Raw genomic sequence first — 24,077 nt, 5'->3', positions numbered from 1 at the left:
CTAAGTGAGTTTTTTTTAAAAAGTCGGATTCTCAATGACATAAGCCATGCTTTTAAAAGATAAAGCACATCAAACGGGGCATAAATTCTAGATTAAAAGGTTTGCCTTAAACTTACTACCAAAATATATTCAAAATTAACTATATCATTTAAAAAAATGTCTGAAGATATTTTTCTTTAACTACTTTCCCATGTTTGAACTTAAATATTCTGAATAGTAAACAAAAAAAAAGTTTGGGAGAATTTATTAAGAAGTCCTAAACCTCTAATACGAATCCAATGCAACCTTAAACCTTTTAATTTGACCTATTTAGTCATAAACCTTGTGATAATTTGCCAATTTAGTCATTTAAGTCAATTTTGGCTTTAAATCACCGACGGACACATTGATTGTCCTACGTGGCATGACCGATGCTAGAGTGGGCAATTTTTATAAATTATTGTATTTTATTTATTTCATTGAGGCTAGCAAGGGCACAAAGGCCTCGCCCGGATCTAGGTAAGGACTGCCTCTCCTAGAGCCCCGCCAACGACCCCCACCAGCCAAAATTGCAAAAAAAGAGGATAAAAAAAACAAGAATTCAATTTTATTTTAAAAAATGCTAAAATTGTCAACGTTGGTGCCGGTAGTGTCACGTAGGGCGGCCGGTGTTCATGTAAGCGATTTCGCGCCAAAATTATTGGAGGACTCAATTGAAAAATTATCAAAAGGTTTATGACTAAATCAGCCAAATTGAAAAGTATATGACTGAATTGGCATCCGCATAGTAGGCTTAAGATTTTTTTATAACTTTCACGCAAAAGTCAAAAAATAGCACGAGCAATCAGATTGTAGGTGGGCTTGCAAGTTAAGATTCTGGCTTCCATGGATGGTGGCGTGGTGATGGATACAGCGGTCGATAAACTCTTCCATTAATCTTCTAGCTCGAGAATTTATTATTCCACTGGATTTGATTAGAGCTAAGCCAGTTTTATGTGTCCAAAACTCAGCCGCAAAACTAGTTTATAGTGTCTATCCATTCACGGAAGCCTAATGCGGGGAGGATTCGTGTAAAATTGGAAAAATTACAAAAAAAAAGAAGGGTCATAAATTCATTGCAATTATGCAGCATATAACATAAGATTTGAACGTTCAAACAACTTGCGTTTGAGATTTTTTCATATTTTGGTTGTCAACGAAAGATTTTGGACGAAGGGTTAACGAGGGCAGATTCGGGCCTCAAATAAAAGGTGATGGTTTTTTATTAGGTAAATTAAGTTACATGATAAAATTGAGGCTGGACCTAAAATTATGATTTTTTATAGGATAAAAGAAAAATTTATGGTAGAATTAAGACTAGACCAAAAATTGAGATATTTTTAGGGCCTTTGGCCGTATTAGACCTACTTTAATGTCCCTCGACGTTGCCATCAAATTTTTCCCTTTTGTTGTACTTTGATGTTTTTGTTTTTTTTTTACGAACTGCAAAAATCTAACTTGGACCATACTAATATCCCATCTAAAATTTTCTTCCCACTGTGCATATTTATATCAGTAGTAACGATGGTATTATATAGTGCCCCATATCATGCAGAAGGGTACCCTGCCAATCTCTTCCTCCACGGCCCTTCTATAGTAGTACTCTCTCTCTCTCTCTCGGCACTCGGCAGGAGCAACAACACCAGGATTGCTACTGTTGTTGCTGCGGAGTTATGGAGAACGGTGAGCAGCCACTCCTCTCGCCCTCCGAGAGGGTTGACCGAGCCGATCATGTTGGCGGCGGCGGCCGCGGCGGCGACCATGCCCACGACCAGCAAATAATGGTCGCGAACCTGCCGCTCTCGACCACGGTCAATGACTCCTTCACCTTCACGCCGCAGGCCGACGACATACCCCCGATCAAGGGTCCCCGCGACTTCCTCCGGGAGTTCGCCAAGGAGTCCAAGAAGCTGTGGTTCCTTGCCGGCCCCGCCATCTTCACCTCCATCTGCCGGTACTCCCTCGGCGCCATCACCCAGGTCTTCGCCGGCCAAGTCGGCACCCTCGACCTCGCCGCCGTCTCCGTCGAGAACTCCGTCATCGCCGGCTTCTCCTTCGGTATCATGGTATAAAAGTATATATATGCGTCTGCGTGTTCGTGTAACTGACGTGACTATAGCGCACATACCCATTTCTAAGTTCTGCGGGCAATTTTTTTAGTTCTAACAGTCTATTCACAATTTCTGAGTCACAAATGGAGAGTCGGGAAGTGTAGTGGAGAAGCAGAAGATAAATGAAAATCTTTTTAGAATCAAATTCCCAGAATCCACACATACAGCTTAGTCCGAGTCCGACTGTCGGTTCGAGTTCGCGTGCCGAATACGGGATAATGAATTTGCTGGCAATGAATCTGGCAGCTCGGGATGGGAAGCGCGCTGGAGACGCTGTGCGGGCAGGCTTACGGGGCGGGGCAGCTCGACATGCTGGGCATTTACTTGCAGCGTTCGTGGGTGATCCTCAACACCACCGCCGTCGCGCTGTGCTTCCTGTACATCTTCGCAGCGAAGCTCCTGCGGCTGATCGGGCAGACGGCGGCCATCTCAGAGGCGGCGGGGGAGTTTGCGATCTGGATGATCCCGCAGCTGTTCATGTACGCGATGAACTTTCCGATCGCCAAGTTCCTGCAGGCGCAGAGCAAGATCATGGTGATGGCAGTCATCGCGGGGGTGGTGCTGGTGCTCCACACCGCGTTCAGCTGGCTGCTGATGCTGAAGCTCGGGTGGGGGCTGGTCGGGGCCGCCATCGTGCTGGACGCGTCGTGGGTGGTCATCGTGGCGGCCCAGCTGGCGTACATATTCAGCGGGAGGTGCGGGAGGGCGTGGACGGGGTTCTCATGGAAGGCGTTCGAGAACCTATGGGGGTTCGTGAGGCTGTCCATCGCTTCGGCCGTCATGCTCTGGTAACGAGCTTCGCTTAACATCTCTTTCACCATCTGTGTCACCGCGAAATCGTCTTTTAACATCCGGAGCATTAGCCATTAGCTTAGGGTCGTGGTATTGTAGAACGGTGAAGACTAATGGTTGCGACCATGAAAGACGTGTCAAAACTTGCTTTCTACCAGTCTCGGGCACGACAAGCGATACAAGCTTGATAGTGTGGACTTTGACGAGAGAAGCACCGCCTTAAGATTGAATTTCACGTGCCTTTTCTTCTTTCTTTTCTCTTTCATATGATTAAGATGCCTTTACCTAGAGATTACCCCCGACCTTTTTATTATGTAATGTCTTCGTAATCATATGATTACAATTTGGGTGGAGTTAATGCAGCATTTATGAGGCGGTGCCTTCGAAATTGAAATCCTGACACCCGGAATCAGCATCTAGGACAGCCGTGGATCGGATTTTGTGGTTGAAATTCCTACAAGGCTACAATTGCTTTTTACTTGTCTTTTCTTTTCTTTCTTTCTTTTTTTTTGCTCCTTGTGGCAGTTTGGAGGTTTGGTATTTCATGGCGCTCATTCTCTTCGCGGGTTACTTGAAGAATGCCGAGGTTGCGGTGGACGGCTTGTCTATCTGGTAAACTCTCCAACCCTTGTCGCATTCGCTATTTGTTGTTGCCTGATTCAATTCTTGAGAAGCCAAAAGAAGGTCAAATCAGTTGGGAAATGCAATAAATAAATAAATTTGAGTTGGGACATGTGACATTAATTTCCAACCACACTCTATAGCGGTATTTGCTCTTCTCGAGAAAAAAAAGAAAAAGCTGCTTTTGATGTTACTGATGATTCAGGACTGAGACAATAAGTTTATGACAATCTGTGCATACATTTGACTAACTTTGCGAACATGTACGTATGTAGTCCTGATTTTCCTTGTTGAGCGAAACGTGCCAATGTAGGGTCCCAGTATACACGTTTAATTCCTTCCCCTCTGATAGAGTACGTTTGGTTGGCGTTTGGCGAATTCCTTTAGCCTAAAGGGCGTAGAGAGAACACAGGAGTGTTTGAATAACTCATTTTGGTATATATTTTGTAAAGCAACTTCGAAGTGGAAAAAAAATAAAGAACAAGAGGGCATTGGCAGAGAGGGCAAGGTTGGGCGAGCTTCAACCGCGTCGACCACAAGAGAGCATCGATGGCGACCAGAGGCGATCGTTGGTTAGGCCAGCGTCAACGGTCATCGAGACTTCATGCGATCCTCGTTGAGGGCCACCTAGGTCACGCGGCCCCCGCCGGGGGACGCTTGTGGTTGCTACCCCTCACGGAGGTCGAGCAACGCCGCCTGTGTCTATCTAGCTCCTTTGCCTCTTTGAACTCCGGATCTATAGAGATAGATGATCAACACAACCCTAGGCCAGGCAACGCCGAGGCCATGTGACCCAAGCAAGGGCTTTCCTGTTGGTACTAACTATATAACCTAGAGGGGTGAATAGGTTGAGTGAAAAACTATAAAGAAATTTTTGGGAAATATAACAAGTTAAACTTTAGCAGCAATAGAAACCGTTTAACATAGTTAGGAGTGCTGCTGATGAATAAATTAACTTAATAAGGTGCGGTGTAGATAAATAGAACTTTGCTCTCATAACAGGACCTTATACCCAAAAAAATCCCAACTATAACATATGTCCTAATTATATTCAAAACATTTTTTATCTAAAAAAAAAAATCTCAATTTTTAATTTTGTCTCGGTTCTATTGGCCTAATACCCAAAAAAATCGCAACTTTAGCATTTATCCCAATTAAATTCCAAACTTTTTTTGTCTCATAAAAAACCCTCAAATTTTTCTTTTTTTCCAATTTTACCAACCCGACACTCGAAAAAACCCTAATGTTAGCATCTGTCCTAATTATATCCAAAAATTTTTTTGTCTCGTAAAAGAACCCCAACTTTTATTTTTATCTCAATTCTACCAGCCTAATCCCAAAAAAAAAAAACCTCAACTTTAGTATTTGTCCCAATTATATCCAAAACTTTTTTGTCTCATAAAAACTCATCAATTTTTACTTTCGTCCCAATTCTACCGACTTAATACCCAAAAAACCCCCAACTTTAGCATATGTTCCTATTATATCTAAATTTTTTTGGTCTCGTAAAAAACCTCAACTTTTACTTTTGTCCCAATTTTACTATTGTCATCCTTTCGTCCATAATCCCTATTAATTAATCTTACGTGGCTTGAATGTTCTTGCCAAACTTACCAATGAATCTTTTCGTAAACATCGGGTTTCGGGGACGACGAGATTTGAGATCGTTCGTTCAAATAATCATATCTCCATGTTTAATCGTTCTTTGAGTTGTTGAGTGCTAGGAAGAATCCGGAATGCGCCTTCTTGAGTGACTCTATATCTCCTGGCGATGTACGGGAGAAACAAACAATAGAAGAGAAGTTGAATTTTTTTTTCATGTGAGCTTTGCTGAGGTATAATTCATTAACAACATGAAAATGTCATGTATGATTTTTTTTTTTTTTGGTTAAAAGAAATATCTTCATTTCTTATCAAAGAGAGATACATCACTTCAAAATGAAAATGAAAATTTCATAAAGCAAGTAAATCTGAAAAATTAATCAACTTGGTCGAGCCTGCAGAAACTCGCTCATTCTTCAAGAAAGGATCTGTCATTGCTTCCAAGCACAACCGATGGCCGATCGTTGAATCTCGTGTCATCATCGGTGATGAGCACACACCGAGAAACTCTTTCTAGTAGCTACGGCTTTATCAAAAATCGTTGCACGCCTAGATTCGGCGTCACAAGCACCATTATCGTATAGAGATGAGAACAACACAAATAGGTTGAGAAAGTACATAAAACGCCTTGTAAATCCCAGATCTATATTTAGATTGAGATAGAAAAACACCCAAATCTAGTCTAACTCCAGATTGGGAGAGAATAACCGTAAAAGGATACCTGTTGATCACAAAATCACTTTTAGATAAGTCAATTGATAGAGAAGAAACTTCGAGAATTTGTGAAGTGCTCGACAACCCAAAGTAAGCACCCAGAGCCAGAGCAAGCAGATGTGGAGAGCAAATTCTTTCAAGGAACTTGTGTTTCGATATTCGGGAGCTTAAATGTCAATCGCTAGTCCACGAAATTAACGAAGAAATTTATGAAAAAGAAGAAGAATGGGTAGATCTAAAGAAATATAGAGAAGAGGGAGATGGGAGGAGGGAGGGAGAGAGGGTGAAAGCACCCTCTCTCCCTCCCTCGGGAACCCTTCTGCAGGGAAAAAGAAGGGAGGCAGGGGCAGGAGGGAGAGAAACCCTAGGGAAGAAAATTGTCAATGGATTAACTAACGGTGATTTTGGACAAAAGACTAATAATTGTAAAATTGGGATAAAAGAAAAAATTTGAGGTTTTTTATGATGTTAAAATTAAAAAAAGTTTTGGATATAATTAGAATAAATGTTAAAGTTTGAAGTTTTTTTTAGCATTAGGCCGATAGAATTGAGATAAAAATAAAAGTTTGGGATTTTTTATGAGAAAAAATGGGATGTAATTGAGATTGATGCTAAAGTTTAGGTTTTGTTTTGGGTATTGGGCCTCATAGCAGTGATGCTGATAAACAAAAGTGACCCCGTTGACAACAGTCACAAAGTTCCTCAGATGAGTTTGAGGTTTCATGCGTTTTTACCCGATTAGTTCCCCGAGAATTTAGTTGCGGTTTACAGTAGAGATTGGCTAAATTAGTACAATAGGAGTGTCCTCAAATATGTATAGCACCAGATATCTAAGTGATTTAATCTTGAACTGCCCACCTACCAGTTTGACAGAGAGAAAGAGAGATGAATCAACGTGAAACTGAAAGTATGGCATTCTCTTGTCGTCCGACAGGTAAAGGATTGATCATCATTAGTTGTCTGTCTTTCATCTCTAACGTTTTCCTTGCACCACCAAACAACCTATCTTTGTTCAGATGATATATGGACTCTTTTGTCTTTTATTCTTTGTCGTGCATTCATGGTCTTCTTCTGTTGCCATTTCAATCAAAGAAGAATGGTAAAGTTATGGTTCTTTTTTTTTTAAGACGGAGATTTGTGGTAAGTTACTAGTCTACATAGGACCCACATACATAACACGGATGATTCTATTTGGTAACTGTAGTACACATTTTTTGGTTTAACGTTGGTGACTGTGTTAAAGCATAATTGGATAAGGTTAATGTGATTGAGGGTGCAGTTCGATTCTTGGTTCTGATGTTTGATTTGATGCACTGTATCTGTTGTTGCAGCATGAACATACTGGGGTGGACACTCATGGAGGCTCTTGGAATGAATGCTGCCATAAGGTTGGTACTGGTAATGTAGGTCAGCCCGAAAAATCTCTCTGTGCATCTGAAATGGTTTCTTGATCAACGCAGCGTGAGGGTGTCGAATGAACTCGGAGCGGCTCATCCAAGAACGGCAAAGTTCTCGCTCATAGTGGCCGTGATCTCCTCGTTCATGATCGGTCTAGTCTTATCAGCGATCTTACTTGCTACTCAGGACTTATATCCGTCCCTATTCTCGAGCGACTCATCCGTCCAGGAGCTGGTCAAGGAGCTCACGCCAGTGCTAGCCTTGTGCATCGTCATCAATAATGTCCAACCAGTGCTCTCTGGTAGATTTTCCGATCTTTCTTTCATTAATTTAGCTACTGCTTTCCTAATTACAGAAATGTTAAATGTGCAATGGTCTTACTCCTCTTAAAAGGCGTGGCCGTCGGAGCTGGATGGCAAGCCACGGTCGCATATGTGAACATTGCCTGTTATTATCTGTTTGGAGTTCCCCTGGGTCTGGTTTTCGGTTATAAGCTAGGCTGGGGTGTCGAGGTAAGTTCCCTTTCGAGCTCAATCATCTTGGAAGTAAAAGTTTCACTCTTTGCAGTAATTTTACCACCGATTTGATAAACCAAAAGCAATGCAAGATAGTCCAAACTGATCACTAAGTGATATCATTGAAACCCAGGGGATCTGGTGCGGAATGCTGACGGGCACAGTAGTGCAAACATGTGTGCTCATCTTCATTGTTTCTAGGACGAACTGGAACAAAGAGGTAAAACGTCTTCTTAATGCCTCTATATGTTCAAACATATGAATGCTTCAGGAAAATGTTATCGTTCTATGCGCTTTCAGGCTTCTATTGCCGAAGAAAGAATAAGAAGATGGGGAGGTCCTTCAGAAGAGCAGCAACTCACAGAGAAGGACTTGGAGAAATAAAACAGAACACAATAACTCATCAGGAATGAAAGAATTTTGGCGAAGATGACCCTCACTGTAGCCAGTTACAACTTGACGAGGCGACTCATGAGATGCGGGCGTTCGTCACCAAATTCATTTCTGTTCAACAAACTCCAACGGCCATTGGAGATCTAATTGGCCCCCTAATTCCAGGAGAAACCTTAGTCACACGAGTCATTTAGTTCTATCGAGTCAATTGCAGTATTTAACAAGCCATTTTATGTTTTTACTACTTGCTAACCATTGAAAATCTTGGTTGATCAATCATCCTAAATTTAGATTCCGATTCCTCTTATCTATATTCTGTCCAGAAAGTCGATTCACAACGTCATGCGAAGCCCTAGAGAAGCCTAAATCATATGACAATGCAAATGTCATTACTCGAGAATAGGAGTAACTGTACTAAAACGCTTGTGCGATCCTCATTAAGTGTACCTAAGTTCATGCAAAATTACGTTGGCGTAGTACTTGCCTACACTACAATAACGGGGAAGAATAACGCGGTGAAGATGCCATATTCCATTGTTTTGCAATGAAGTTCTGATTCTTCAGAACAGGGGAAACAGAACAAATTCCCCCTCTCATTCCCTGTTCTTGCCCAAGAGCAACACTCACGAACTTCGACTACTAAGCCCCCTGACTCTAGCCAATTGCTTTGCACCTCCTCCAACAGCAGAAGTATTTCGTCCTGGCCAAAAGAAAATGAAAGAAAGAAGAGCAAAAGTATATATAAGCCATCTGTGCTATTCCGATATTGAATCCTTTGCTTTTGCATAAGAAATACTTCTCCCACTTGAATAGGAGTCTGCCATACATAGACACAAGAGGTTAAATTTATTGGCCGTAGCTTGAACTATTGTATCGCCCCGAGACCATTAGCCAACAAATATCGCCCGGATTCGACATTAATTTACAACGACATGCACGTAGAATTCGACAAATGGGATATAACTGAAATTTGACACCATGGTATAACGTCTTACCCAAAAGCTTAAAATTAGAAAGTGGGGCTCCCATGAGCAAACGATGTGGGATGCTTTAAAAGAAAAGGACATCTGGAGCGTCAATATTTGTGTATGGTGTTCACTTTGATACCAAACTATAGATCATGCAAAGCTGCTTCAAGAACATTTTTCTGTGTCAAAGATTGTAATTGAATTCACCAATCTCCTTTTTTGTACATCAATACATTAAACTCCTTGTTTTAGAACTCAACCACTGGTTTGCACATTTCCGGGGCGAGCTAACATAGGGCAAAATTGGATAGTGGCGATTTGACAAGAGATCTTACTTTGGAGGTCCTCCACCTAGGAATCTTCCCTTGCCTCTTCCAACGGTTCCTGAAAGGTACGATTCTTACATATGGATCCCGCGGAGTGCCTTTGGAGTTTTTCTGTCTTTTAGGTGTTCATTTGGCATTTTATTAATGACCCATCTAATGCATGTCTAAAAGCATGTTAATCAAACACACTGTGCCCAAGCGTACGTCACCAACAAGTTAGTTCAAAGACGATGTACGAAACACGGGTTGACGACGTAGGAGTCAAAGCTCCGATGATTCACCCCGGCCCGGGATGTTACTATAAGACCCTACCCGACGGTAGCCATCCAAAGATGACGTCGAGTTTACCTTTCTCACTATCACCCTCCTAAGTTGAGAAAAAATATTTTTCTTCCCTTCATCCCAAGAAATACCCCCGAATTTATGTCCAAAAGTTCAGACGAAGCGGTTTAAGAACTTTACTCGAGTCCGATCTTTTAGGTGTTCGTTCGGTGTTTTATTAATGACCCATCTAATGCATGTCTTAAAGCAATGTTAATGAAAAGTACTTAATAGCACTTTTGAAAAGGTTAAGAATTTAATTGAATCAAGCGAAAGGTTTAGGACTTGATTAATGACCTTGAGGCATGAGCTTGGATCCATTAAGGATGGGCCCCGGCACCTGCGCCTGGGTCCCTGAATGGCGTAAGAAGGGTTTGTTTTATACTAAGATCACAAACCCAACATTACATACACGTGAATTGAACACGGCCGAATTTGACAATACGCTGAATAAGCCATGAAATTGTCATTTTGGGTGACCCAATTAAATTTCAAGCTCAAGTTATAACAAATTTATTGAGTCAGTGCGCCTTTTCTAAAAGAAAAGAAAAGACATGGATTTTTCAACGTATGAAAAGCCAATAAAAACGAATTATAATATGAAAAAAAAAACTCAAATAAATTTGGGGCTCAAGTTATAAAAAATTTATCCGTCAATTGCGCCGCGCATGATGATGTCTCTTTCCCTAAGAAACTCTTTTCACGATGATGCGCCAAAGTTTAATCGGAGCTTATTTTTCCGCAACCCCACTATTCCACAACTTCGCCGGCGAAAGCAAACTCACGGCAATGCTGCCTACTTCTCTGGCCAGCCACGCGACGCTTCCATTCACACACTTCAGCTCGTCAGTCACAGGATCATGGAGCCAGAACCAATCTCGGTAGTTGATTGCGATCTTCCGGCCGCCACAGCCCAGAACATTAAGGCTGCGGTGATTCCTCACCGGCAACGGCAGCTAGACACTGTGCACCCTCATTGACCGCCCACTCCCCTCCATCACCCACACGTCCATACTCTCCCGGCACATGCAGTCGACAAGCACCAAGACTCCCTGGAGGTCCACGAGGCTGGGGTCTTGAAGCTCCGGCACGGAGTCCCCGCGAACTCCTCCTTCGTTATGTTTCCTAAGCATGTAAAATGCAAATAGAGAATGTGGTTATTGTAGCACTGGAAGCCACATTTGAAACACGTCCATTTAAAAAGAACCAAAAACAAAAAAAAGTCCTCTTCATATACTATGCTTGAACTATCAAATCGAGTGTCCTTGCAACATTTGAGGATGCATTCCAAAGAGTCCACTCCCCTTCGTTTGTTTCCTAATTTTGAGTTTGGAAGATTATTAATTTTTCTTTTCAATTTTGTCAGCCGGATCATCCTAGTTAATAATAATAAAGAGGAAGAGAGAATTGTGGTGTTTGTATGTGTTTCTATGCTTCAAGATAAGGTTATCACTGTCTCTGCGCTTTCAGGCTTCTAAGAGCAGCAACTCGCAAAGAAGGACTTGGAGAAATAGAACAAAGCACAGCACGCATAATAACAATTCTATTTCCTTATTTTTTTCTTTTCTATTTTTCTGTTTCAATGAACAGTTTTGGAACGTAAATCTGTTTGGTGAAATAACTTTATTTTTCTATTTCCTGGACAAATTTTTGGCCTAGAAATAGGTTTAAAACAGAAATAAGAAGTAAAATTTGTTTGCTTTTATATTTCTAAAATAAGAAATTTTCTCATTACTCACTCCTCCTCTCTCGAGTGCGGTCTTCCTCTCTCTAGCGTCCCTGTCGCCGGTCGACGATCTGCAATCCCCGATAGCCGTTTGCCCGTCTTCTATCCCCGGTTGCAAGCCAATTTCCTTCCGTCGCCGGTTCCTGATTGCCGTTCGGCGGCCACCGGCTACAATTCACCCGCCACCGATCGCGTAACCATAGAAATTTATTGTTGTTATCAAACGAATTTCTGTTTCAGGAATAGAAATCGTGTAGTTTCAAAAGCGTGTTTCTACTCAGAAATTCGTCCGGGGAATAGAATGAAAAAAATCTATTTCTAACCATAAATAAGGCTGAGGAAGAGAATTGAATGGTTGTCATTCACACAACTAGAGATGACCCTAACTATAGCCAGTCGCAACTTGACAAGGCAACTTATGAGATGCGGGCGTTCGTCGCCGGATTCATTTATGTTCAACAAATTCCAACGGCCATTGGAGATCTAATTGGCCCCCTAATTCCAAGAGAAACCTCAGCCACATAGGTCATTTAGTTATACCTAGTCAATTGCAGTATTTAACAAGCCATTTTGTAGTGTTTTCATCTCACTAGCCATTGAAATTCTTGGTTGATCATTGACTACCAACTCTTCTTGTCTGAAATTAATACGCAACCTCATGGGAAGCCCAGTGAAGCCAAAATCATATGACAATGTGACAGTCATTTACCCGAGAACAGAAGTACCTGTACCAAAACGGGCGAACAATCCTCAATCCTCATTAAGCGTACCTAAGTTTATGCAAAATTACGCCGCCGTATCACTTGCCCACCCGATATTCGATTGTTTTGCAATTTAGTTCTGATTCTTGAGAACAGGAGAAACAGAACAAAGTCGCCTGTCACTTCTCTGCTCTTGCCCAACCCTTTGGTTAACTTCGACTACTACCGTCCCTGACTCTTCACCAATTAATCTCCACCGCCTACAACAGCAAAAGTATTTATGAGTACCGCTATTGATACTTCGCTTTTGCATGAGAAATAGCTGGACGTGGCCGGAAGGAAGAGATGAATCGAGCTTCCAAAAATGGCTAGAAGCGTTCTTGTGGAAGAGGAACTCCAACTGCCGATGAAGCACTGTAAAAGAACTCATAACCGAACGTACTGATAGTGATCGATGATCCGCTTCATGTTTCGTGCATTTGAAACACAGGATCAGTTGGTGCTACACAGAACCTCTCAAAACTGACGGACTAATCAACCGGTCGATGCGCCAAACTCAGGGCCAGCACACCGAAGAAAGCAATGGAAAGTCAGCAACCATTGATGTGCCAAATTCAGGGCCAGCACACCGAAGAAAGCAATGGAAGGGCAGCGGCACATCAAAACGAACCAGTTTGGATCCAACAGTTGGACTTCTCTGCTGGGAGATGTTTTTAAGTCAAAATACTGAATGGGCGACTAATGAACAAACCTAAATTGGCCGGAGACAGGCGGGGAAATTGCATTAGGAGTTTATACCGGCACTTGGGATACACTTCGCCTGCTATATCTGAGCTGTGCACGTTACAGGATGATGACCTAGGAATCACTAAAGGAACTCGGAGTGACCAAAGTTCAAGTTGAAAAGGATGATTAAATATGCCACAGAGAGACTCAAATAATTTCTCGTGTAAACTTCTTTCCAACTTAAAGGTCCTCGAAGGGGGACATTTTCTTTACACCATGCTCAATGTTTTGGCAAAAGTCAGAGCCGCAAAAGGAGTTTCAGAATTTTGCTGGTCCGGAGACATTTTACACTAAAAATACACAACTCCAACTTTGCGTCATTGTAGAAACTAGAAATCCATGTCTGGCTGCGATTTTAGTAGCACATGGTCCCCCCCTGCCTACTGGCAACTTCGCCCAGGCACAGTGCTGCGAGGAGCTATGGTTTAAGGAAACAAAATCCGAAGTTAATCAAAACAAAGCCACAACTTTGGATTTGAAAGAAATGGAGAGCATCATGTAGGGAGATATCTCTGTTCTTTGAAACAGGTAAAAACACCAAAGAGCAATTAGTCCCACCAGTTCCTTCCATCACAATGATGGAGCTAGTGTGTTGGACACAAGACAACTTGGCTCAACAGACATAAGACGGCAGCAAACTGCAATCCGTGACCTGAATTTGACAAAGACAGGTACTTGGGCACGAAAAATAAATCCTCAAGCAAGGGTTCCCGCCAAATAACACTATGAGCCAACGCATTTCATTCAGCGATTTCATAATCTACCATTAGATCATAAAAGCAGAGATTGAAATTCCAAGAAACTACCTAAAAGCATAATTTAGTTTCCAAAAAACTGCTTGGCACGACAACTCGACATAATAATTCCTGTGTTGACACTTGACATTGATAAGATGCTAGCTCGTAATATCTTCACCACACAATACATACGCCAACTGGTATGAAAAGATTCAAAAGCAGCCAAACCAAGTCTGCATTGGAACCTCTGAAGGCAGCAAAAGATGGCAAACTCCTTAATCAGCATGCATAAGATAAAACTTGCAGTATCCTAGGGCAACCCAAGACTTGATAGAAAGTGAAATGGCAGGAAAAGCAGGCTTCAACCAAAGGTTAAACATCAGAGTTCCATCCCCAGCTACTTGATATCCACTATCGTTACCGTGTGGCACACATAAGCAGATACAATAATCATACAGAGGAATCAATTCCCCTGGCACAAAAATATAGATGCCACAATCATAATCCGCATACCATAATGCGACTCATCATCCACATTCCAATAAGCTTCGGCACTTGAAACAACTAAACAGTCAAGCAGATGGCGCAAAAGCAACCCATAAACAATGTGTTAAATATAGTCGCCCTAGTGTGCTCCCGGAGCCAGTGAAGAGAGCTGAGGGAGACAATTATCACGAGGAGCGACACAGAGTCTATTGCTTCAAGGGAACGAGTCATGTGAGATCTATATTCCTCACCAACCAGTAAGTGAAGCGTAGAAACCAGACACAAACAGTTTTCAGATGACCACCATCAATATCACAGTCAGCCACCCAGAAATGAATAACATCACACCACGGAAAGCGAAATCATCCCAAGCAAATCGAACGGATCGCTATAAGCACACGAGCAAGCATAGAGAATTACCCAGAAATTGAGCTACATAAAGTAAACAGATCCAGATCCAATTACAACCGAACGTCAAAATCATAATGGAAAGCGCATCAATTGTATATAACTGAAAACGGATACCCTAAAGCTACCGAATGGCACCTAAGCGGTGAGCACGACGGCGCCGCCGGCCTCCTTGATCTTCTTCTCGGCGATCTTCGACACCAGCTTGGCCTTCACCACGATCGGCTGCTTCTCCGGCAGGACGCCTTTCCCGAGGACCTTGAAGAACCCGAACTGGGTGACGTCCACCACCGGGGCGGCGGCGGGGCCGCAGGCCTTGTCCTTCGCGTCCTGGGGGACCAGCGACCAGAGCTTCTCGACGTTGACGATGGGGCAGTAGAACTTGTTGCGGAGCTTGTGGAAGTATCGCATGCCGACCTTGCCGAAGTACCCAGGATGGTACTTGTCGAAGAGGATGCGGTGGTGGTGCATGCCTCCGGCGTTACCGCGGCCTCCGGGATGCTTGCGGTGCTTGCCGATGCGACCGTGGCCGGCGCTGACGTGGCCGCGCTTCTTGCGGTTCTTCTTGAAGCGAGTCGTCATTTCTGGTAGCCGGGGGAGGGAGTTCTCTCTCGGCGCTAGGGTCCGGGGGAAGTGCGGCCGAGACTCTGAGATGGGAAGAGGGCGAGACTAGGGTTTGGTGGGTTCTTATATGGACGGGGGTTTTCATTTGCTTGACCGTTTTGTCCTTTAGGGTTTTGGGTATTTACGTTCTGTATTGGGCGAAGATCATATTGGGCTAGTCAATGTCCAATCGTTTCCAAGACCTTTTGGTTAATTTTTTCAGCCTTGCAATTGCTTTCGGAGAATATTCAGCTCATTTCCTTAGGTGAAGATCTCTTTATTTAATCCGGGCGTGGCAAAATGAATTATAAACTCATTTCTTAATTATATATATTGACTGACCCAAAAAAAAGCAATGAGTTAAATTATTATATGAACCGATTATATTCAATAACAAATCATACATTAGTTTAAACATGATATGAATATTAAATGAGTAGTAAATAAGTTATAAATATATTTACAATTTACTTAGACAATCCAATCTATGACTCTCTTTCCATTCTCTCACTCACTCGATCTTGCGATCACTCAGCACTCTCAACCTCGGTTTAGTTACGAATTAAATATGTAAATTTCAGATATAAATCGAATTGGGTATAAATCACAATATTTGCATTACAATAAAATAAATAATAAAACAGATTAAATGAACATATTTAAATCCAGTCATTTATAATTCAACCCATTCATTTGACAGATTTAATTAACTCATGTATAAACTAAATTTACGAATTTTTATCAACATGTATATTGGATTTATGACAACTACGTATTAATTGCGTTGATGATGAGGTTAATCTCCATTTCACACGATGGCGTTGTTATAAAAGCAATCTACCAATTTGCTAAGGAAAAAGTGCTCACAAAATGCGAATATTATCGGAATTCCGGGCTTAGTTCATAAATCAGCAAACTTCGAACTGGCAATAGTACCTACGACAAGGTGTATACAAACACATGATCTACCGGGATGCTAACCCTGCAGATAGGCCAAGAATCAAGTCATCGACCCGATTTTTTGCCACGGCCAAAAGGCTGTCCAAGAGCAAGGAGAGAAGCGAAGAGAAACAAAGCGTTCACCCCGTTAGGCAATACAATACAACACAAACTTTAGAACATCGGACAGCATCCACTGTCGCCCCCATAATTTCGAGGCGCCAATTGATAACAAATTCAAGAATTGCATTTGGATGTGGACGACACAGTTCTTCAAGAACTGGAAACTATATATTACGTGAGATTGGACACCGCTTGACCACAAAACAATCGGATAATTACATATCAGGACCCCCAGGGATAACACATGTATTCGAGCAACTAGAGAGCTATACCCACTGCTTCATCTCTGAAGGACTATAGCGGCTCCAACTAAGCCCAACCACACTGTCAAAGCTACCCAGAAAGCCCTATTTTTCTCTAGTCCGACCGGAGGCCGCCAGACCAGAAAGTCCCCCAGAAAATCTCTGGATGAAGGAAGTTGGTTGGTTGTCGGATAACTTGTGTTTTGATCCTTGTCTTTGTACTTATCACTCCAAGTTGCTGCATAACTACAATAGCCACACAAAGCACTCCGCGTCATCAATACTTTACATAGAGACAATGATACCGGCCAGCATAATTTCCAATTCTACTTCACTTACAAATTTAGGGTTTGATATCACCAAAAAGCAGGAGATACAGAACTTCGAACAATCAATTCGTCTTCATCAGTTTATAAGAACCCAACACAAGCAAAATGCAAATCCCGTCCAAAACAACATGATAAAGGCAAACTTGACAGTATTAAGTTGCACATTAGGATAGGATACACTTAGGGCCTCCACTGCACCAGTCAGCCCAATGTTTGCTTGCTCAGCTTGATTTTTGTGTCCTGTCTAAAGCTGCGAGCTCAGATTTCCTCAATTAGATATCTCAATTAATTCATTCAGATACGGTGCAGGTTAAGCCAACATAAGATCCTTCAGGTTAGGGATTATATATAGCAACTGCGCAGACACCCCATTGCAGTACATAAAAGAGGTAGCCGCACCATCCTCTACTAGAAAGCATATAACACAGCCTCGCATGAGGGTATGTTAATTCTAGCCAAAGAAGATTTCCTCAAGGTTTTCAAGAGAATTCATATAACATCAAGTGGAAGACTTGTTGATGAGGCTCTTGGGTGCTTTTCATAGAGTTGAGCCTCAACCTCTGAGTCTAGTTCCCGATATTACCAGTAGAGTTGCTTAGAATAAACGAAAACTTACAAGGTAGAAGGCTCTCTCGTACAGGTTAATTTTGTGAAAAGGGTATAGGTAAATGTGGCTAAGTTTAAACGACTAAAGTTTGGGCAAGCAACCCACTGTACAAAACAACTACGAAATTTTGTGTTGGTGCCCGCTTTTAAAATAATCTTCTGTGGACTAAACCAGTGGAAGTTGGTGTCAAAAGTAAAATGGGTTGTGAGGTTGGAGAATGTGGGAAGTAGTCATCTTGCAGTTGGATATATAAAAGACACCACGCCAGCGGAAGACTTCATCAAAAGCGCAAGAGAAGACAGAAAGGAAAGAACTAATTAGGAGTTAAAGTACATGCTCGAGGTCATTCAAGTAAATGGGAGCAACTGAGATAAAGAAACACACGATCACCTAATCAGGGGAATGCTTATCACAAGGAGAATGAAATCAGCAGAAGAATGGTATCAAAAGAATACTCAAGACAGAGGAGGGGACACACACACAGACATCGAGACAAATCCTGCACTATCTTTTGCCTCTACACTTTCTGTAATGTTTAGATTTCTGCCATGTGGTCCATTTAGATTCTCGTACCTTTGAATTTTCAGTTCCTTGAAGTTACTTACTTCCAAAATATATTTCCATATTAAATTCACTTTGAGTAGTCATACTTCGTAAATCCAATTCCTTCATGCAATTTATTTACTGTTTACGCACCTCATCTCATATATGCAACTTATTTGTCCATCCACTCTGTACATTGTAGGTTGGTTAAATTAGCCATGTCAGTGCGGAACCGGGAGCAAATGCAGTTGCTCCTCCGTCATCTAAAGCTCAAATTGACCCAGCACAAAGTCATTCCATGAAACAGTTGCAACCAAAACTCTGATGCCTATTTTCTACCTCTAGTAACATGTTAAGGGTACTTTGCACTCCGATTCTCCTTAGGTACACCTCATGTGAGACGGTGAGGGGTCTGAAATTGCAAGCAGAAGGGGCAATCGGCTCAAACTCAGGTTAACACGGTGATGTGAAGAGATGGAAATTTACCTGTCATAGCTGGATCCTATAAGCGGAATGGTAACCATCTCCTCCTGTGAAATTTTCAACTTAGGTGCTTGAAGGATATACTTGAGCTCTGCAGCTTGACGTCGAATGCTAGCACTAGGGTGCTTCTTCTCCAGCTGTTGGTAAAGTGCTATACAATCTTTATGACGATTATTAGCCTCGTATGCCATTGCAAGCCATATCTGAATCTGGAGGCCAAAAATGAGCAAACATCTGCATCAGTTCCCATCAACATGGTATTAAGGATGTGGCGTCGTGACATCTCAGGAAAACAACACCAGGACATGCAGACTCTAGGGTACTAAACCAACCTCACCGCCAAACAATGTTAGCCTAGGAATGATTGTAAGTGCACCCTCTAGGAACTCAATCGCCCTTCCATACATTCCTCTTCCGTAAGCTTTTTGACCCAACTCAAACATCAGCTGGGCGGTGGCTCTTCGCTCCGCCTGCTCTTTAGCCACCTGACCTCCGACCAGAGAACAAAGAACCATATCATTAGTCATTACCACATTCGACAGGGCACCGATATCAAATGAAGCAGAGCTCGTGACATAGACATAAACGTGCAAACACAATTAGATTCCCAAATCATCATGACTAGGGAATAGACAACAAATTTCTGAACTATCCACTAAAGGTATATTCGACCGTCGACAGAGCGTCATTTCTTATCTTTATCTTCTTCAAAGCTAAAAGTATAGTCAGCATCAGAAAATCACACGAAGAATGGAAAATCCTCACGCAGCGAGACAATCATCTCCAACTTGATCGAGCAAGCAAACGGGTGCGTAAAGTAATAACAAGAAGCAAAAGCATCCTGCCCTTCTGATTTTGCAACAAAGTAACAAACAAACGTCAGTCTTCATGATCAGCAGTAGTAGCTTAAATCAAAACCACTTGTAAACGATCTAATCTAACCTTTTCGAGCTCTTTTCTGACTCTCATTTTCTTCTCCTCCTCCGTCTCCTCCCCAACCTCGCCCTCTCCACCCTCCTCCTCCGCCCGGGTCTGCAACTCCTCCGCCTTCCTCTCCAGCTCCTTCATCTCTTCCATCTCCTTCACTCGCCTCCTCATTTCCTTCTCCCAGTCGAACTCCTCCTCGTCTTCGCCGTTCCCGTTGCTCCCGTTGCCGTTCCCGTTGCTGTCCTCGTCGCTGGACCCCGCGTCGAAATCGACGCCGTTCACCTTCGAATTAGCCTTGCCCCGAGCCACAACGGCCCGGTGGCTCCGGGCGTCCCCATCCACCTCGAAGCTCTTGGAACCGGGGGCGGCGTAGTAGGAGGTGAACTGCGGCTCCCTCTTGGTCAAGCTCGAGACGACGTCGAGCAGCGAGGGACGCGACTTGCGATCGGGAATCGAAGCTCTAGGCGAGTTCAGGTCGAACAACAGAGCTATGTTGCCGAGCACCGTGGCCATGGCGGCTGTGACCAGAGAGAGAGAGAGAAGTGAGATATGGTAAGTCACAGGAGCTGACGGAGCGAGTGAAGAAGAAGAAAGGAGATATTTTATGCAGTTGGGGTGGAAATACAAGACTGCCCTTCCGGTGACTTGGAAGATGAGAGACAATATCAATTTGGGGGAGGGTAGTAAAGTCTAGGAAGGGTGTAGAACGTGGCGCTCTGCGGGCGAGAGCCTTGCCGGGAACGAGAACCCGTTACGAGAATAGTATGTGTAGTGAAAGAATCCGAACCGTTGACGGTGGGTCCCACGTGAGATTTATGGGATCTGACGGTTCGTCGAGTGCTTGCTTTGCCGTGAACTGTTTTATGCTTCGTTGCGAGAAGCGTGATTAGTTAAGGTACGCATGGTAACACTTCTGTTTTAAAAAATAATTTCTAATCAGAAATTAATTTTTTTACTTTTACTTCAGAAATTATTTCTGATCAAAGAAATTTTGTTTGGTAATGATTAAAAATTTTTACTTCTAAAATATTATTAACATAAAATATTTTATAAAAAATTATTATTGGCGGTCGAAAAATTTCTACTTCATTTTTGAGCTTTTTTTAAATTTTTATTATTAAAATATTATTTAATTTTGTAAAATAAAAATTTATTATTTATTTTTTACTTTGGCAACCGAAAACAACGATTGGGAGGCGGCAGGCGAGGTGGTGGTTGATGGTTGGCGAGAGGAGGCAGCGATTGCGGCCGCCGAGGATTAGTAGTTGGCGGCGATCGTGGCTAGCGAAGATTCGCAGTGGTCGGCGGTTTGCAACGGCGGCGACGGTTGACGATTGAGGGTGAAGATGGGCGGCGGGCGGCGGAGGTCGGCGATGGTTGGCTACTTGGGGAGGTCTATGGGTGGCGACCGACGGAGGTCTGCGGTGGGTGTAGGCAAGTTATAGTCGGCGGTTAGCGGTGGTCGTGGGCGACGGCCTGTGGAGGTCGGCGATGGGCGGCGGTCGGTGACGGTTCGCGGCGACGGAGGTTGGCGGAAGTAGGTATGATCGAAAAGAGAGTGTGGGTGTAATAAAAAAAGAGTGAGGCGATAAGCACTTATTGAGTTGGAGAAGCTATTTTTTTTTTTAAATTATCAAATTGGGAGAAAAATAACTTCAGAAGTGGAAATTTCTTTCAAAAGTAAAAATTTTTAGCAAACGGATTTCCGCTTCATAAGTTACGCACCGAACGGATTTCTGCTCGAGAAGCACTTCTAAAGCAAAAATCTACTTTCAAAAGTAAATTTTTTACTCAATAGATTTACGCTTTAGAAAGTTCTTCTCTAACTCAAGAAGTATTTCTCACCTCACTTTCTTTTTATTACGCATTCACCCTCTTTTCAATCATATCCTCATCCGCCAACCGTCGCCGTCGCAGATCGTCGCCGACCTCTACCAACCGCCACCCACGACCATTGACAACCGTCGACCATCATCTGCCCCCGCTAGTGGTGGCCATGATTCAAAACCGGCCGGTTCCGATGCATGAATCGGCGGTTCCGATTCGTGACCACTTGTGAACCGGAACTTTAAGCGACGGTTCCGATTTAGATTTTGAATCGGCGATTCCAAGCGGGTTCAAGGATCGGTTACGGTTCAAAATCAAAAATGGAACCGTTGATTCAAGTTCGGGTTCCAATTTTTAAATTTAAATTTTAAATAATGAATTATGAAATAAAAATAATAAATTATGAAATATAAATTGTAATCAAATTGTACATTATAATCAAATTTGGGAGGGAGAATGGGAGAGGGAAGGGGCTTGAACTTAATGAATTATCATTAAGCACCTACATATCTCATTGGGAATAGAAGAATCAAAGCCCATGTAGTTCTTTTATCTTTGATAACCCTAACTTACCTCATCGTTAATCGTCATTACTCGTTCCGGTACCCGTGGCGGTAGTATCTCCATCATCATTGAAGAAATCGGTTTCATTGTTGCGATCCATTTCTTGTTGTCGATGTTTAACCTTTGTCCAATTATCGACACAAGCTCGAGCCTTCACCAAATCCCGATGTAATCTTAAACGTCGGTCGTCCAAAATATTGCCTCCAACGCTAAATGTTTGTCCAACCGCAACTGTTGAACAATGGGTTGCTAAAACTTGTCTTGCGATAAGAGCGAGAATTTAGAATTGGGTTGAATGCCTATTACCTCATCATTAATCGTCATTACCCGTTCCAATACCCGTGGCGGTAGCATCTCCATCATCATTGAAGAAATCGGCTTCATTATTGCGATCCATCTCTTATTGTCAATGTTTAACCTTTGTCCAATTATCGACACAAGCTTGAGCTTTCACCAAATCCCGATGTAATCTTAAATGTCGATCGTCCAAAATGTTACCTCCAACGCTAAATACTTGTTCAACCGCAACTGTTGAATAATAGGTTGCTAAAACCTGTATTGCGATAAAAGCGAGAACCGAGAATTGGGTTGAATGCCTATTCCACCACTCTAGAATTTGAAATCAGTGCCGCTTTCAAAATCACCAAACTCAAAATAAATTGTTAAATAGGTTTCTATTTCGGAAATATTACATGTTGCTCCCTTTTGTCTTTTTTTTGCCTACTCATCATCATTGTGTACCATCTACTAATTTTAGCTAGGTCACCGCTTTGTACGTCACTATGTTGGGAAAATCCACTATCACCTACTAGATTATATCTACTACAAAATTCATTATATAATTCTACTATTGCGTATTTAACCGCTGCTTGTATAGCTCTAACATTTACCACTGCATTCAAATGTAAATATTGATAATACATATTCAGATAATCACTTAAACCATCTAATTTGGTAAGTGGATCGAAAATAAAAGCAACCAAATAAATAAGAAGAATGTCGGTATAATAATGCAGCCATTTTGTTCGAATTTTTATAATAGTCGGAGCTCATTGATCATCTTTTTCATATTATTCAAAAACACAAATAATATTAACATACTCTATTAAAAATAAATGCGTGGTAGGATAATAAATACCGGATAAAGTATAAGTTGTATCGTTGAAAACTTTTAAAAATTTTAATTTTTTTTTTTTTGCAAATATCCCACTCTTATGGGAATAAATTAATTTCAGAAACATTATTCGAAGTACACGTACATAATAAATCTTTATATAGAAAATATTGATTAAGCAACTCGTACGTACAATTCCAACGAGTTGGATCATCTTTTGAAATTTTTTTTGGTTTTCTTTTATTTCATTTACAAAATCTGCCCCATTCTCTCATAATTTATGATGTTTCCATAAAAATTGAATTCCTCTCTTTATTGGGTTGAGAAAAGCATCAAAAGTTCGTAAATCATCTCGTACACATAAATTTAAAACATGGTAAGCACATCAAATGTGAAAAAATTATCCACAAAAAGCGGGTTCATAAATCTTTTCTAAATCGAAAATGGAAACGGTATTTGCCGCGGCATTATCAAAATCAACTAAAAAAACTTTATTAATCAAATCATATTCTTCTAAAATTTGCATAATTACTCTATACATATTATTGGCCGTATGTCTATCATCAAAAACTCGAAATGCAATAACTATTTTTTGAATGTTCCAATCCTTACATATCCAATGACATGTGATACCCATATAAGTATGAGTTTGCCAATGATCACTCTAAATGTCGCTACCTATATGCACACGTCCATCAAAATTCATAAAATAGTTTTTCAAATCTTTTTTTTCCTTTTTTATAAAGCCCAAGAAGTTGGAGTTTAAGCGTATTTCTCGGAACAGGTTGTGCTTGTGTAGTATATACAGTGTTTATAAAATAATTAAAATCAAAATTTTCACCAAAATTAAACGGCAAACGTTCAATGACAGCAAATTTAGCTAATTCTTCTTTATAAACTTTTTCAGTGTAACGAAATAAACAAGAAGTGTTAGGATTGGCGAACCCCGAAAATTTGTTATTAGCTTGTGTCAATCCTCACTTGCATTGCATGTTTCGACCTTAGATACCGTTTAAATGTTCCATTGCCGCATCCACCTGTAAATTTGCATGTTGCCCCACAATATTTACATTTTATCCGATACTTATTTTCGCCTAAATGTTCCTACATGAAGTATTCCCATATATTGGATATACCCTCCCATTCGGGCTCC

General features: G+C 41.7%; 3 protein-coding genes across 4 annotated transcripts; 1 reads left to right on the top strand and 2 right to left on the bottom strand.

Moving 5' to 3' along the window:
* The first annotated feature begins 1,626 nt into the window (after positions 1 to 1,626).
* Positions 1,627 to 12,092, top strand: LOC115757093 (protein DETOXIFICATION 29-like). 2 transcript variants are annotated; one of them, XM_048281539.1, is made up of 9 exons: positions 1,627 to 2,084; positions 2,376 to 2,917; positions 3,447 to 3,533; positions 7,190 to 7,246; positions 7,319 to 7,557; positions 7,650 to 7,768; positions 7,905 to 7,991; positions 8,072 to 8,219; positions 11,898 to 12,092. In XM_048281539.1, the coding sequence occupies exons 1-8, from the start codon at positions 1,692 to 1,694 to the stop codon at positions 8,153 to 8,155; spliced, it is 1,608 nt and encodes a 535-aa protein (XP_048137496.1). In that variant the 5' UTR covers positions 1,627 to 1,691; the 3' UTR covers positions 8,156 to 8,219; positions 11,898 to 12,092. The 2 variants fall into 2 exon arrangements, with proteins under 2 accessions (XP_048137496.1, XP_030553049.1); XM_030697189.2 differs by having other exon boundaries at positions 8,072 to 8,349; positions 12,031 to 12,083.
* Positions 12,093 to 14,624: 2,532 nt separating this feature from the next.
* LOC115757097 (60S ribosomal protein L27a-3-like) lies at positions 14,625 to 15,290 on the bottom strand. Its single transcript, XM_030697193.2, has one exon. It carries the CDS (start codon positions 15,203 to 15,205, stop codon positions 14,762 to 14,764), a length of 444 nt encoding a protein of 147 aa, XP_030553053.1. The 5' UTR covers positions 15,206 to 15,290; the 3' UTR covers positions 14,625 to 14,761.
* Positions 15,291 to 16,290: 1,000 nt separating this feature from the next.
* Positions 16,291 to 20,008, bottom strand: LOC115757095. The gene is made up of 4 exons (XM_030697190.2): positions 19,435 to 20,008; positions 18,825 to 18,977; positions 18,496 to 18,701; positions 16,291 to 16,776 (listed from the first exon to the last, which is right to left on the bottom strand). The coding sequence occupies exons 1-4, from the start codon at positions 19,930 to 19,932 to the stop codon at positions 16,569 to 16,571; spliced, it is 1,065 nt and encodes a 354-aa protein (XP_030553050.1). The 5' UTR covers positions 19,933 to 20,008; the 3' UTR covers positions 16,291 to 16,568.
* Positions 20,009 to 24,077: the final 4,069 nt, after the last annotated feature.

The sequence above is a fragment of the Rhodamnia argentea genome, chromosome 6, assembly GCF_020921035.1.
Source record: "Rhodamnia argentea isolate NSW1041297 chromosome 6, ASM2092103v1, whole genome shotgun sequence".
In the NCBI taxonomy this organism is placed as follows: Eukaryota; Viridiplantae; Streptophyta; class Magnoliopsida; order Myrtales; family Myrtaceae; genus Rhodamnia; species Rhodamnia argentea.
Note: the sequence above shows the minus strand (reverse complement) of the source record. Positions and strands in the feature narration are given on the sequence as shown.